The following is a 17074-nucleotide window of genomic DNA, read 5'->3' as shown; positions in this document are numbered from 1 at the left end:
AATAAAACAAATTATTTGACAAAATAATTTATTAACTGCTGTGCTTAAAGGAGCTGACACTGGGTGTGAATGGAAAGTCTGTAACGTGTAACACTGACACGTGAAGGGATTTAGGATGACAATAGCACAGAAATCCTGGAAAACCAAATATTGTTCCTTTGTTTCTTAATGTCGGGTCAGTTGCTCATCGGTTGCAGCTGCTTTGCTTTAACCTGAATTAATTCTGATACAGAGGCTTTAGAAAGTTACTGGTGAATCTGTCATGACTTTCCAGCTGTGGCGTTGAGCTGAGGTCGATCCATGAAAAGAACCCGGAGGTAGGCTGGGGCACTCTCCAGCTCCAGCATTGTGATGTTGTTGCCACGGGTGGTGCTGAGCAAGGGTCCAGGGATATACAGAGTTTGCTGGGGGCCCCTGGCTGGCCAGTATCGTCCCAGGTTCACACCATTAATCCAAACCTGACCCTGATTGATAAAAAAAATAGACACCAGTAAAGATGCAGTAAATTTACATGAATTCATTCTTTTGAAACATATTTTAAAGCCAAGTAGGCTGCTTAATATATCTGCATTACCTTTGTCCATCCATTGAGTTTGAGAAAGGTGTCCCATGCAAGACCGTTTGATTGTAAAGTCCCCATGTAGAAGGCTGGTCCAGCATAATGTTCTCTCCTAGAGACTGGGACAGACTTTGTATTGCCTGAATGAGGCCACCCTCTAGCAATAGCTCCATCAATGTCCAAAGGGTATATATTCCAGTTAGTCAGTACGTCTTTACCCAAAATTAAGTTGCTCAACAGGCCCTAGAAAGCACATATTGTTTACCAGTTAGCATTTGTATTGTGTATAAGTTTGCATCACTCACATACACTATAAAAAAAGCAGTTGGATTAACTTTGATCATTTCCAAAGAGTTTTACAACTTCCTTATAAAATTGTGATAGATTAGTTTTGTCTTCTTATTCTTGGGACTTAAAACACCAGGAAAGGATTCTCTGATTTTTGACATTGTTTCCTTGCCTTGTAGTCATTGATCTTGCTGCCAAAATTAACTCTGCCCATGTTTTCAATAAGGATGTCCAATGTGTCCCCTTGCTTTCCTGTGACATTCATCACCAGCGCTGTGTCTCTCTCCAGCAAACCCTGAAAGACCTGTTCACACAAATTTACACATTTAGTCACTATAGGTGGAATGGGGGCAAAAAGAAAAGGGAAAAAATAAGAGTACCTGACAAACAGGCAAGCTTGGCCTTAACCTGTCATGTTTTTCCTAACCCAGTGATCTGATTGGCCAGACAAAAAAAAGTTCACCGTAAGCCCTTACCCCATTGACGGACACATATGCACGGTCATGAACCCCATTCAGTGGAGAGATAAGAGGTGTGGGCTCTGAGAGGTCCTGGGGCAGTGTGGTACGATACAGCATGTATCCATAGTACTGCACACAATAGACATAACAGGTTGCAGACACAACAGTCTAGAAGTTCTCCATGTTTCAAGAGGTTTACCGTCACTAGAATACTGTTCCCTGCCATACCTGTTTCAACTCTTCAAATGTCAGAGGATACTCAGATTTGACTGGACCCAGAGGAGAAATTATGTCCAACAGTTTGTTCATATTGCCAACCTGTAAAAGTCCATCAATATTAGACACTTAAAACATGATTCTCAGCAATAATTTCCTGAAATGCATTATGCTACCTTTTCCAGAGTGACAAAGCCATAGGCAAACTTAGGAGTTGGTGGCGGCATGGGGCCAGAGGGGACCTCTCTAAACTAATGAGAGAGGCTTATAAATTAATCAAACCTTAATTAGAATCTTATTCTAAGCGGGTGGGTGTTCAAATCAGTTGTACCTGCTTTATTACATCTCTGATGGCCAACAGCTTCTCTGTGGGGTCTCCAGCCTCAGTCAGCGGGGCATCATAATCATAACTTGTGACTACTGAGCGGAACCTTGAGTCATGATCAGCACCTGCAGAAAAGCAAAATTACGCAAGAGCAGTACATCACTTAGATTTTATCTCCATCAAAATCATGTTCAAGAGAAATAATCTCATACGAAGATACTAATAACAGAAAGTAATTACTTTACCATTCCAGTAGCCAAAGTTAGTTCCTCCTTCAAACATGTACCTAAGAGAAGGCACGGTATTTTACCAATCATAAAAGTAAGAATTAATTTTTTATTCATATATTGGTGGCAGATTAAGCTCACAGTGTTATACTCGAATTAAACTACTTGCCAAATTACTATCAACAAATAAAAGGTGATCCAAACTAGATGTTGCAAGCTGAAAAGTAGGATCCATTTGGGCTTTCTGCTAAATGGCACAGAAAAGCCTATCACGTTTCAAAGCACTTAAGCCATTTGTGAGACTTATCCTTGTACTTGAGCTGCAGACCAGCCAGATTTTTTCAAAGACAAGGATGATTTGAGAGGACTGAGGGTGTGGGGAGACATACATGTTGACGTTGGCCCCCATGGTTAGCATTTCTTCAAGCACTCTGCTGACCTTCTGAGTGTTAACCACGGCGTGGCGATCTCCCCAGTGATCCAACCAGCCTGTGTAGAACTCCGAGTTTACCTGGAACATAAAACAAAGCAAGTTTTAGCTACATTTACCATTACTGAATGTTAAAATAATGATTAGTAAATTGGTCTGCAATAAACCAGAGGTCCTCGAGGCTCAAATCGTCTCTGCCGGTTGAAGGCTGCGGTTATGTTTGTGTCTGAGGAAAGACAATAAAAGGTTAAACACACACACACACACACACACACACATATATATACACAAGACTAAACACAAACATAATACCAACCTGTACCAAAGTCTACTGTTGCATATAAACCTTCAAGGGTCCCACATGCCAGTTCCTTGTCTGTGTTTCCGTCAGTAGTAAACAGAACGACGTCCTCACCCAGAAAGAAGCGAAACATTGTTCGCAAGTGACGCAGGTAGTTGTAATCGCAAGCGTAGTAACTACCATATTCATTCTCTACCTGCAGTTAAGACGATTAATTAAAACCAATAATGACACAAAAACATTATATGTACCCTTTTAGCTCTCTACCTGGACAGTGATGATGTTACCCCCATTCTTGTAGAGCCAACGTTTCATTTTAGGGAGGAGGACAGCAAGCCAGTTGCTGACCGCCTGCAAGTAATCTGGTGCAGAGAAACAATGACATTTTTGAAAAAAAACAAAACAAAACAAACAAAAAAACACAAACATAGGTGCATATGCTACCTGTGTCTGCAGAGCGAAGTATGATGTTTGGTTTTTGAAGTAGCCATGCTGGTAATCCACCCTAGAGCAGAGTCAGAGAAGGTTGTCACATGAATATGGTTTGGATTTAACATAAGTTTTAAAATATATGATATAAAGGACACAAAGGCATAACACATAACACTGTATAATATAATATTAAAAGTAATAATAAACAATTCCCTTCTTGGCGCAGCATATGAATGTAAGACACCACTGGGTGTCACAGTTGAGTAGCAGAATGGGGAAAAAAACAACATCCAGGACCAAAATCCTAAACCTGGAGTCTTTGGAGGAAGTCTGAGCAAAGCTGACTCATACACCCCAGCCCCTTTTAAAACATTTTGGTTAAAAAAAAAATCAAGATTTTCCTTCTCTTTGATAAAAATGATTAAGTTCATGGTTACATTCATGATATGGGCTCTGACTGGAGTTATGAACGCTTGGGTGAACTGTCTACCATAACGTTTCAAAAAGATCTGATTGTAACACAGAGAGAGAAAGAGACTTCTTTTCCAGGTGAGGACTTCACTGCGCTAACAGACCAAATGGTTTTATCTTTAATGTTAAGATTAAAATGTACCTTTATCCCTTAAGTTCTTTCAGGAACAATGATATATCATGTTTATTAACATGTTTGAATTCGAAAGACATCTTATAAAAGTATAATTTTGTCATTAATGACTGTAGGATGGATATAATATTGTGTTTGCAAAGCCAAATTTATGTTTCTTTACAAAGTGTGTCACTGCATTCCTCAGTAGGCTGTGATTTTGTAATAGACTGACAGTGACGAAGCAACGATGTAAAAAAAAAAAAAAAAAAAAAAAAAAAAAAAATATATATATATATATATATATATATATATATATATACATATATATATATATATATATATATATATATATATATATATATATATATATATATATATATATATATATATAAATATATATACACATATATATTTTTTTCACCATTTCCCATTCTGCACAGATGTATGGTCCTGGACGCAGGATGACCAGAAGGCCTGTCTGATTGGCCAAATCCAAAAAGTGCTCCAGATCTCTGTCTCCTGTGAAGCTGTAGACTCCCTGAACTGCCTCATGGAAGTTCCAAGGCACATATCTATTTAAGCAGAAAGGAGTATGTGAATGCAGGAAGCTTTCTTCTGGAAAGATCTGGCTCAGTGTGTTTAGTAGCTTACACCTGGATAGTATTGAGTCCAGTCATGTACATCTTCACAAGACGGTCCTTCCAGTAGTAGCGTGGAATTCTGGAGTAGTGAATACTACCTGAGATGTACTGAAAAGGCTTCTCATCTTTGAGGAAACAGTTGTTCTTGTAGTCTATGGAGAAGGTCCTTTTTGTAGAGCCCTACAAGAAAATCATGACAACTATTTTGAGGAAAATCAGCAATGTAGCACTTCTTAAGAGTCTACTATTTGGCACCCGTGGGGATAAATGATAATCAGTGCTTGTGAAATATCCATTTGAAGGTGCCACTTGGTGTATTTCTCAGCTGACAGAAAGAAACTGGAATTTTTTTTTTCAAAAGTACAAACAGGCAACTAATGAGTAAGTTGACTTTTAAGAGTAGTTGACTTCCTTCTTACCAAATTTCCACAGACAGCAGAGCAGGAAACACACACTGCAACGAGGAATAAAATAGCAGCGGCAGTAGCCATGTTAGCTGCCTCCCTGTAACAGCTTAATCTAAAACACGTGCATCACTAACTTTTATTAACGTGTTATTGTAGCCTTGATACTCCCCTTAGCTCCTGCGTGTGTGTGAACTGAAGAAGCAGCGCTGCAGTCAGCGTCCTGCCCGCTTCAGAAACAATGTCATGTGATTTTCACTGGTTGTCAGCGGGGTCCTAAAGTCTGACAAATTCATCTCAAGTCGGCCTGCTGCAAGATGAGTACGGACATGGGATATTTAATTTCCATTCTAAAAGTACTATCTTCTGATAGTTTTTCCCCCTCTTTGTTTGTTTGTTTTTAATCAGAAAAAAGGCAATAAATAAATAAGCACATTTAAATGTGTTCCCTCTAGGTAGAATAATATCTGAGTTAATCAGTATGTGTGTGTAGAGTGTGGGTATCTTTTTTTCCAAGGACAAAAGAGATAGGTCAAAGCTAATTATGCAAAAATGACAAAAATAAAGCTCCGTCTTTCTGTTTTTGTTGTACCAAAGTAGACTGTATCTAAATTCTGTAAACATACAAAGTAAACCAGAATAACAATGAAGAAAACCTAAAATAAGTTTATGTATGTATATAAAAAAATATAAATTAGAGGATAATCAACTCACCCTGGTCCCCATATGATATAATGGTCTCACAACATGCAGTCATGTTATGTATTATGTAAGCTGTGAACAATTGCCATTGTGTTTGGTATGGTAAGGTAACAAAGCAGCCAGTTCACGAAGGGTTTGCTTTAACATAGCTTTGGGACTGGGCTCGCTTTGTTTTTCTGAGCATCTTTTGATGGGACTTGATAATTACATGTTACCTAAACCCTGACATGTTTTGTTATTTTATGTCGACATATGCTACAGTATAAACCCTTTATATATAGAACACCTGTTTTGTATTTGTATATATATATATATATATATATATATATATATATATATATATATATATATATATATATATATATATATATATATATATATATATATATATATATATATATATATATATATATAAAATGTATGTGTACATAAACACATAGTACGTATGGCTTGAGAGGCTGGACTGAATAACATCTCAGGGGCAAGCCTTGAGTATTGTGGTCATGGTGGCCCAGATCTACCCCACCAGGTAGGACTGTTGTGCCCAGACTGTGCAAAGAGGCCCCTGAAACTGTCAAATACCTTTGTATGCTAGTCCATGAAATCATAGAACCACCCTGAATTCTCTACAACAGTCAGGTTAAATCCCAGCTACATCAAGATCTGTCTTGAGCATGACATTTGAGGAAAAAAAATGTTGTTACGTATATCTTTGTTATTTTAGATAAAATTGTTCATATATTATAATAATAATATTATAATAACACTATTTTCTATGTTTGAAAAATTCAATCAGAGCCCAAATTGGTGTAAAAGGAATTTTTTGTACTCTAATAAGGACACTAGATGGCGCTTTAGTACATTTTGTTCTGATCTGCACTTACATTTGTTTTCATAGTTGTAGTAATGATTGGTTTTACAGCTTTAGTTAAATTTTCTTGATAAAGATTGAAGTTTTTTCTTTATCTTTTAGTCACTAACTCAAAAGCAGCTTGATTTCAAGTCTTGACAATCAAAGAAAGATCAAAGCTTTTTCCAGGACAAATTTGCTGCTGGTGCATTCTGGGTTAGGAAGAGCTTTTAAGTGGGTGCAAAGTGGCTGATTCTGTAATGTGAAGTGGGAACAACATTTTATCTCCATCTGACGCAACAGAAAACAATTTAGCCTGGTAATAAAGATTAATAATGGCTGCTTCCTCACCACTGCACTCATATTGCAGCACACAGATGCACTTTTACAGATGCCTTTTACTCTTTTTTTCAGCTCCATCCCCTTTACAGTAATGATTCTTAGTTCTAAAACCAATTTCCTGCAACTTTGGTCATTAGTCTCAATCTTAAAAGAATCAGAAGGGTTTTTCACTGTAGCTAATGATAAGAAATCTTGAGCTAGGACAAATGCTCTTTGTGGGTCATTTGCCTACTGACAGACAGTTAATTGTCCTAGGAATGACAGGAGGAACAGCCTACATTTTGCTGTTATGAGCTTGATGGTGCCTATAGAGATTAGTCTGATCTTTGAACCTCCTGAATTTATGGTAACTGGGTGTTCAAACAACAAATGAACAGTTTCAGTGACTAATGCATTGAAGGCATGGAAAAGAATTGAGGCACTATTGCAAAAGTGGAAGTCTAATGGACTGGATTTAAAATGAAACAAACATCTTGGAGACTGCTTAATTTTCTTATACTGCAGTCTGACTAACATGTGTACAAGCCTTTATTTGACGTAAACACTTAAGTTTAAAATACTATCAGAGTTATAAGGGCAAACCCAACCTGCCCACGGTGCCTGAAAAACCGTCTCTGCTGGAAATGCAGAGAAACACTCACCCTAGGGTTGGACGTCACCTCAATGAAGTCATCTCCCGAGAGTCTGTAATTAAATTGAACCCTCCCTTCTATCAAACCACCCCCAGTGTTAGCTCTCTTTGTTGTCTCTGGTGGAGGCAGGTGTATTCAAACAAGCCCTGCCCCCACACACCACACCTACCACAAATACAGTTAATACTGTATATTGATGTTAAAGACCTCCATTAAATTTACAGTAGAAACTAATTTTAGTTGTAAGGGGTAAAAGTTTATTATTATTATTATTATTATTATTATTATTATTATTATTATTATTATTATTATTATCATCAGTAATAATAATTATTGGTTGATCGTATTTTAACATTGAAATGAGGGAACTTTACAGATAAGCCCTTGGCATTTTCTTGGATATTGGGGAAGTGTGTATTGTCTCAGAGGTATGCATCTTAATCCTCTTTGTTTAAGTTATAAAAGAAAAATGTTGCCATTGCCTGTTCTGCATCATTGGTTCTAGTTATGGAGTCCCAGATGAGTCTCTTAAAAACACTACTTTCAAAATGTATGTTATACTCTCATTCTACTTACAGTCAGTTTTACCTCTCACTCTAAAAGCAGAAGCCTCAGATTATTTAGGCTCTTTTTTCCCCTCCTATGGGCTCACCACATGTAGAAGGGGCTGTAGGGGGCGGACGCAGTGTAAGCTGAGCGGCAGCTGAAGGCAGCAACCCTGGTAGTTTAATCCTCGGCTGTAGAAACTAGTTAGGGACGTGTAACGTCACCTCTCTGGTGGAGTAGGAGCCTGAACTGGTGCGTGAGGTTGAGCTGTTCCAGCTAGATATAGTTGGACTCACCTTGACACATAGTTTTGGCTATGGAACCAGTGTCCTTGAGAAGTGCTAGACCTTCTACCAGTCTAGAGTTGCTCTTGGTGAGAGGCGCCGAGCAGATGTCACCATACTTATTGACCCCCAACTTGGTGCCTGTACGTTGGGGTTCACTCCGTTGGACGAGAGGGTAGCTTACCTTTGCCCTCAGGCAATGGGATGGGTCCTGACTGTTGTTTGTGCTTATGCACTGAACAGCAGCTCAAAGTACCCACCCATACTGCAGTCAACAGAGAGAGTGTTGGAGGTCATTCCCACTGGGGACCCCCTCGATCTGCTGAGGGACTTCAATGCTCACTTGGACAATGACAGTGAAACCTGGAGGGGTGTGATTAGGAGGAAAGCACCCCCAGGCATTCCTCCCAGGGGGCAAAAAACTGAGGATGTGCTTTAGCTACAGGGAGATAACATTGCTCAACCTCCCTGGTAAAGTCTATTCAGTGCTTCTAGAGAGGAGCGTTCGTCGAATACTCAAACCTCGGAAGAGGAGCAGTGCAGTTTTTGTCCCGGTTGTTGAACAGTGGACCAGCTCTATGCCCTCTTCAGGATCCTGGAGAGGCCACTGAAGTTTGCCCAAACAGTCTACGTTTGTTTTGTGGACTTGGAGAAGGCATTCGATCATCCTGTGGGCACTCCTGTGGGGGATGATCTGGGAGCATGGAGTACTGGATGCCCTTCTACAGGCTTTCTGGTCCTTGTATGACCATACAGGGTTTGATCTGCATTGCTGGCAGTAAGTCCGATTTGTTACAGTCTGAGTTGGATTCCGCCAAGGCTGCCCTTTATCACTTCTTCTGTTCATAACTTTTATAGATAGAAGGCCCAGCTGAAGTGTTGAGGGGATCCAGTTTGGTGGCCTCAGGACTGGGTCTCTGCTTTTTGCAGATGATGTTGTCCTGTTGTCTTCATGTGATCGTGATCTCCAGCTCTCGCTCAAGTGATTAGCAGCTGAGTGTGTAGTGGTTCGGATGAAGATCAGCACCTCCAAATCCGAGACCATGTTACTCTCCTAAAAGATTGAGGGTCCTCCCTGGATCAGGAATTGGGTCCTGTCTGAAGTGGAGTTCTCAGGGTCTTGTTCACGACTGAGGAAAGGATTGAGCGTGAGATCAACAGACAGGTTGGTGATGTGTCTGCAGTGATGCAGACGTGGCATCAGTCTGTCATGGTGAAGAAGGACCTGAGTCAGAAGGCGAAGCTCTTGCTTTATTGGTTGATCAACCTTCCTACCCTCACCTATGGTCACAAACTTTGGATGAAATGACTTTCCTCAGGAGGGTGGTTGAGTTCTCCCTTAGAGACAGGGTGAGAAGCTTAGTCGTCAAGGAGGACTCAGATTAGAGCCGCTGCTCCTCCTCATCGAGGGGATGCTTATTCTGCTCCCCCCACAAACAGACCCTGAATAAGCATCATAAAATGGATGGATGGATGGATGGATGGATGGATGGATGGATGGGCGGGCTCCTTTCTTGACCTGCTTGACTTGAATGAGTCATGACACAGACTGGAGGGCCACTGTTCAAAGTATTTTTCTATGATTTAATTGTATTATGAAAAAAACATTACTCATTTTTAAAGCTAAAACATTTAAAATGTAGTACTTTTCTGCCAGCTGTTGGTCTGATCAAATTGGGCTGATTAAAAAGCCCACACCCCCTGAAAGTGAACAGAGCTGCATTTCAGACTCTGTCTACTTTTTCTAAATGTTTTGGGGGGTTTGTTGCCGTTGTTTTTGTTGTTTAGTTTTATGTTTTCCTTTTGCGATTGGATTGAGTTCTTAGATTTTTTTTTTAAATTTTCTTTTCTACACAAAAAGAGACTATGGTCTTACATCATCATTTTAACCATATATGTCCCTGACTTGAACTCGTCTGTAATGCAGCATTTTATTCCCAAAATTAATTTTGTAAGCACAGATAAAAGTTTTGACCTTTGCTCTATAACAGTGAAATAGTTCACAGGATGATCTCATGTTAGCTGGCTTCGGTATTTCCTGTTAAATCTTATTTAAAACCTATTATTTTGATCATGATGCTGATTGTCTTATATGATTAGCAACTTTTATGTCTTGACATCTTATCACTACTTAAAAGAAATCTACCTTTTCCACCACAGATTAAAATAATACCATGTAACTACGATGGAGGAAACTAAATGCTGAATGTCCATTTACATGGTTGAATCATACAATGTGAGACAGAACTGCTTAAGGTTCCAGAAGTCCTAGAATAATGGCTGAGCTCAAGATCCAGCAAGGAATGTACCTCCGATGTTTTCTCAGCCTCTGAATGACCAGTGAGTCATTGATAGGCTCACTTGCTAATACTCTGGAATCTCAGAGAAATTAGTTCTGAGAAGCTAAACAATAAACAAAAAAACATACCGGTTCCATGACAAAAGTCTACTGCAATGTTAGCAGTGTATGGCTGATAAAACTTGCTTGTTTTTTGCATCCTTCGCATAATTTTCCAGGTCTATCAAAGTAGCTAAATCATACATATGAACAAACTGAGAACCAATCCATTCTGTGGGAGTAATGAAATATGAAACTCTATAAACAAACAGGAAGCTGACCGCGTGGGGGAGCATGGGAAAAGTAAAAGCTAGTTCTCATCCTTCCATATTTAAGATGGTATGGTATGTATTTGGCATGTAAGCATATCTGAGATTTTTTGTGACATTCTGGCAGCTGGATGTCCTCTTCCACTATTACACTGAACTCAAAGATGAATCATCTCTGATAGAAAAGACATTTATGTTGAAGTAATCCAATGGAAATGTCCTACTTTTCAAGAAGAATGTTGATTGTCATCCCAAAAGATGTATTACTGGAATAGCACCAGAGCTTTACTATACAAACCTGTTAGTCAATTTACTTTGATTTCTACTGAAAAATGGAAATATTATATTGATTAATATTAAATTTTTAAATCTTACATATGTACTGTTGACTGATGATAACTTTGGAACCATGAAAGTTTTTGATGAGAACACCATCTTTTTTCTCAGTTTATGTTGCTGTTTCATCTTTTTCTGTTGATTTTATTTTTTAGGAAGCTGAAAAGACAGGAAAAAAAGCAGAAAACTTGATTGCCTAATTTTAGTAGTAGTGAGGCCTAAAGCGAAAAAGGTAATGAAGCAATGGGTCAAACTGAGAGAAAAAGTTAATAAAATTGAAGATAGAAAATAGAAAGTAACAAGACTGCAGTTCTTGGGGTTCTAAACTTGAGTATCTTCGCCTGTCACTCAACTGTCTTCCTAAAACTGTGTTTTTTTAAAATAAATACTTCATGATATTTGCTGTTGCTACATATTATAATACATTTGAAATGCTCATGTAATTAAAGGCCACAAATTAACAATGGTTATGATCAGGACTTTAAGTACATTCTAATATTTAAGATCATAAGATGTACAGTATTTGATCTAAAAAGTTGTACGGCTTTGTTGGGTTGTTTAAATTAGGTTTCTTGGATATGTGAGTTTCTGCTTACTTAAGTTTCCTCATGAAGTAGAATGAAGGATTTTCAGATAACTATAATCAATTTTTTAATACCTACAGATTATTTATGTCCCTTCATGGTAGCCAAGCCTTTCTAGTATAACAACAGGGATTGTTGACATAGGTGTGAATAATGCCTTCAATTGGAGACAAGTTGGCTCTGTGATGCTCCACTTAATTCAATAAATGCTGAACCAGGATTTGTTATCGACCATATTTACACTTTAATGTGATGCTGCCGACGGAGTGATGTGATAAATATTGAATCACTTGTTTGATGATATTGTTAGATATTCCATTTATATTTCTGTGTGTCTGCTCATTTTTTCATCAATCTTAGCTGAACTATATCAGGTTCAATCAATTTTAACCTCCTCACCACCTTCTGCTGTTTGCTTTGTTCCCTGGGTGTATCCAGTAGTCTAATCCACTGCTCCCCTCACACAGCAGTATGCATACTGAGCCATGAATAAGCAATGACCACATCAATTTCATTAGTTAAATTTTCCAATAAGGATCACTGTATTGTTGCTTCCATTTATTTAAGTGAATAAACTAATCATGTAATGTGTCAATTCTGCACCATATACAATATTATCCATCTATATATAAGACCATTTTACCCTGACACGGCAGTCTGCATTCTGAGACATGAATAAGCAATGACCAAATTAATTCAATTAGTTCATTTCAGTAGCAATCAATACATTGATCACATTTATTTGAGTGAATAAATTTATTTTTTAATGTGACATTTCAACATAATTTCTGTATGACCTATATTTATCACAGTTTTACACTGTACTTTTAAATTCAACTTTTCATTAATATTTCATGTATATTTTATATTCTAATAATTAAAAATCTCTTCATTATGAGAATACATTTTTCTGATTATCAACTCTTTAGTAGCTTCAGCTTTGTCTGCTGTTGAACTAAATTTGGGTTTATTTAAGATTTTTTAAGAGACCTAAAGAATAAATTATAATAGGCAGTTTCTACCATGATATAACCCAGTCTGGATCAATAACATCCTCTGTTTAGACAGCAATACATGGATGAAGGCTTTTTATGTAATCAAACCACTGCCAGTTAATTGATATCACCATGATGTTGTGACTGAGGTTATGGGAAGAATAATCAGTCACTCCCAGTCAATGGGAACATGACATCTGCTCAGTCCTGACTTATTCGTTTTTTGACATTCAGTTGGGTCCTTTGCTAGACTTCAATGACTTTGCCTGCAGGTCTACCAATTGAGAAGGGTGGGGGTCATCACACTGCGTGATGTTGGGCAGAAGATTCATGTCTATTGCTTCTGGAAACTATATTGATGCTATTGCACATAACATATAAACCATTTCTTGCCACATAGAAGTTTGGATTTTAAAGGTTATATTAAACAGAACTGCTGTTATCTATGTTCATAGACATGGATTACTGTGTAATTTGTTTTGAAGTCACTGCAATATTTTTGTGACATGTAAATACAGATTTCCGAAAGATTTGTGTCGCCAAACTTAGCTATCACCTCATAAAGAGATAATTTTTATTTGTCATTTTTGCTGTTTAGTTTTGACAAATGTGTTGTTGGTCATAAACAAACAAAAACCCCAAACCAAATATCCTCCAAGTAATGTTTGCCACTTTTTTGTCACTTTCTTTTCTGATCATATGATTTGGGTCAATCCTGTCTGGAACGTGGTGTGGAATGTTTCCTCGTCAAAGCTCATACTGTCCCATATCACACAAGCATCTCCAAGCACACAGGTGGCATTTAGATTCTCGTCTGAGTTGGGATTAAACCGAAAAAATACTGTGACTGTAAGCTTTTTTGTTTTTGTTTTATTTTTGTTGTTGTTTTTAAATTCTAAACATGAACACTATGTTCAATGTCTAAAATATAGTTACATCTAAGAATTTTGCTATTTTGTTTCACCATATTCTGTGTTTATTCAAAATCCCACTTTGTTGTCTCTTTGCTAAATGTATTGCAAGTGAAATCATATTGAGAGAGAAAGAATCTCCTTGGTAATTACTTTTCGCACACATATTTCATTCTCCTGTACAGCAGAACAGAAAATCAGAGCAGCAAGATTGTTTTTATAAATGGGGAACCAAGTAGTTCTGAAAAGATGTTATATGTTATTGTTGACAGTCACAATATCTCTTAGTGGTAAACTAGCTGAGGCACTGCAAGTATTGTTCTGGTATTATTCTCCTAAAGTCTTTACGGGAACACAAAACAGTAACTGTTCTTAGAAAAGCTGATCCACTTTGAACTCATAATCAGGAATTACTGAGTCACCACAACAAGCTTGTCCATATACTCACATACTCATATAAACAAATATGAAATGTAATTTGTTTACATATTACATGTGTGTGTGTATTCTAGAGAATGCAGGAGTAGACCTCAAAGCACTCAGAAAATACCCATCCAGGGTGTAGTGAAAATATTAACAAGATCAGGGATCATTCTTTCATTAGTCAAGTTTAACTCTTGTTTATGAGTTGATTAACTGCTACACAGCCTTCTTTAACATACAAATGAAAAACATGGTTCTATCTTTATTTTTAAAAAGAAAGATCATTCAGATGATGTTGGTTGTGAATTACAAAATGTTTTAGTCAAGTCAGAAAAAGGTTTTAAAGAGCTAAAGTGCTAACTAAGCTGATAACCAGGTATGTATTAGACCAAACTTACGTTACCTACATACAGTTCGTTGACACTTTGGTTAGCTTTTAGGCTACAGTCACAAATAAAGGTCTTCTCCTGGTTTCTCATAAGATAAAGTCATGAGATGATTCTGTATCTTCTTCTACACATACAATTACATTTAATATAGATGGGGTTCTTGACTTAAACTTCCTTATTTATATATTGAAGTAAAAAGCGGGTTACATTGAATAAAATGGAGTGAATATTCGCATCGTTTGCAGTGTGGGGTAGAAACAAAGAGGGCGTATGCTGAGGGGTGGTCTGTCGCTTGCAGACTCCACCTCTCTGCATAATATGCCGGCTTCATTGAAATGACTTAGCAGCAATAGCACAGCAGCACTGCCGCTAGTCGGGACACTGAAGACGTGGTTAAGAAAATAACTAGTCTGAAGTGTCCGAAAGTAAGACTACAAAATGCCTTGTTGCTGACCGGCTGAGTCTCGAACAAGCGGGCAAACATTAAGAACTTTTCGTCAATCTTAAAGAAGCGGATGGACATTATTTGGGAATACAGCTGAACTGTGGTACCCTGAGGTCAGACTACAAAGAGACGACAGGTCGGGCTCTGTTTAGGGATGGATTCTTTCTTTGCAGAGGTGAGATAGCTCCGCTTTTTCACACATTAAAAATTTAGTAATTTGCACTATACTTTTTAGTTTGAGTCCTAAATGGTTTCGAGACCTTCATGGTCTTTGTTTTGTTTCACCACGCCGCTCGTGTCCCGTTCTTCAGACTGGTATCAGGTTGGTTCTTCTATTTAACGTGCTAAATATTGCCACACAAAGAACATTTTTCCCCCACTTTAAGTTCCCTGGTTTTGTTTTTTGTTTTTCTCCTAACTCATTTCTTGCGGTATGTGTGACTACCGGGCTTGTCTGCAGGATGCCTGCACATGGGACCGCATTTAAGACCATATTTAGACACTACCATTATGTGTGTCTCATATGAAATAGTTTTATTTGTTTATTTTGCCTGTCACAGACAGCCCAACTCTAACTGTAAAAGCTGACCATGTATCCACATGTCATGGATGTGTCATCCGCCAAGCAGCCCAGACACTATCAGGCTATGTAAAGACTGGCTGTAGGTCTATTTGTCATCCCTCAGTGACTCAGAGGAGGGCAGCTAATAGAAAGAGAGCCAGTGTGCATTCGTGAGAATCTCCTCCTCACCTTACTTACCTCCTAAAACCCTCTAATGGCAGCATCCCCTCTGGTTGCCCTGTAGTGATGTGACTCACTGCAGGGTTTGAGGGTTTGGGAAGTGAATCCTGGATCATACTTTGAATCTTTCAGTCTTTAGGATAGGATCTTTCAGTTCCTATGGTTTTAGTGTCCGGGTTTCTAACACATGTCTTGCTATCACTGGCTCAGGTATTCTTTGCTTACTTGAACAAATATTTATTTTTGCTCAATGAGACAATGCAGAACTGATTATTAAAATGGGTAGAAGAGAAATAATTTATCATTTAAAAAAAGCTGCAGATTCACCTGATCAGAATATGTGACAAAACATTTACGGAAGAATTGCATTTGTCACTTGTTAAAGATTTCTATCGTTATTTGTACCCTTACATTTTAAACATTTTTTACGAACATTTATTCATGTTCAAAATGACAATTATGACGGAATTAATAATTAGTGTCACGAATCAGTGGTGCAAAGCTGTCAAAATGACAGTTATTGTAATTTTTGTCAAGACACCCCCACCCTCACCACCACCACCACCACCACCAAAAAATAAAAAATAAACAAAAACTATGAGATAAAGGTTTATCTGAAAAATACTTGATTACTTCAGTAAAGGAAAAAATTATATTGCATAAGCGTTAAAATCCCCTGCATCTTTTTTTTTTCTTTTAAACTGCAGCTTTTAATATTGCTCTAAACCTTTCGTGTAGTGAACAGATGGAGTTGAACTGGGTTCTGGCACATAATCTGATTTTATTAGAGTGATATGCTTTGCAGGGAGAGGTTATCATTTAGACTCAACTTTAATACAGGATTTGTCCCATGTTTTTTTGTTTTTTTTCCACATTTGTGTGAGAAATATTCAAATATTCACTCCAACCTGGTTCAGTTTGTTTTCTCTTTACAGGACTGTGATGTAGTGTGTTGTTCATCTGTCCCATTCATTTTTTAAAGATCTTGGATGACCTATTTTGACTTTATTGACAGTTAAATTGAAATATGGTATTGCCAACTGTGTTTGATTTAATAAGCGTAACTAATAATATCCTTTTAAGTTACTTATTTTGCCATTAGGGTATTTTAGCGAAAACTGCACTCACTATTGTTTAAGACAACACAACTTTCTAGCAAAATCTTACAATATTTACCAATACATAAAAAAGGATAATACACCAAAGCATACTAACAATGTTCCAGATCACATTTATAAATATAAATTAAATGGACAACCCAACAAGTGATGTTTGATGTTGTTCTGTTTGTTATATTATTGATTTTAATAAACATGTTGTGGGTCATTAAGGTGCATTTTTGATATTGTTGTGCTTTTAGATTCATAGTAATTGTAGAAAAGTCTGTTATGTATCAATATGCGAACAACAAACATA

The 17074-nt window shown here is 37.6% G+C and overlaps 2 protein-coding genes across 2 annotated transcripts in view; one reads left to right on the top strand and one right to left on the bottom strand.

The window, feature by feature from the left end:
* Positions 1-255: 255 nt before the first annotated feature.
* Positions 256-5039, bottom strand: glb1l (galactosidase, beta 1-like). Its single transcript, XM_079253766.1, has 16 exons — positions 4886-5039; positions 4477-4646; positions 4247-4397; positions 3252-3312; positions 3075-3169; positions 2823-3003; positions 2674-2732; positions 2466-2587; positions 2095-2135; positions 1856-1974; positions 1701-1775; positions 1537-1626; positions 1324-1437; positions 1020-1151; positions 575-802; positions 256-464 (listed from the first exon to the last, which is right to left on the bottom strand). Exons 1-16 carry the CDS (start codon positions 4955-4957, stop codon positions 261-263), a joined length of 1914 nt encoding a protein of 637 aa, XP_079109892.1. The 5' UTR covers positions 4958-5039; the 3' UTR covers positions 256-260.
* Positions 5040-15002: 9963 nt separating this feature from the next.
* myo10l3 (myosin X, like 3) overlaps positions 15003-17074 on the top strand; it is a 56630-nt gene continuing 54558 nt past the window's right edge. The window contains exon 1 of the mRNA XM_079254558.1: positions 15003-15091. Coding sequence (XP_079110684.1) covers positions 15071-15091 — 21 coding nt within the window. The 5' untranslated portion in view covers positions 15003-15070. The remainder of the gene's footprint in view (positions 15092-17074) is intronic.

Source organism: Telmatherina bonti (assembly GCF_933228915.1).
Source record: "Telmatherina bonti genome assembly, chromosome: 15".
Lineage (NCBI taxonomy): Eukaryota > Metazoa > Chordata > Actinopteri > Atheriniformes > Telmatherinidae > Telmatherina > Telmatherina bonti.
The sequence above is the reverse complement of the archived record's forward strand: the minus strand, read 5'-3'. Positions and strand labels throughout refer to the sequence as shown.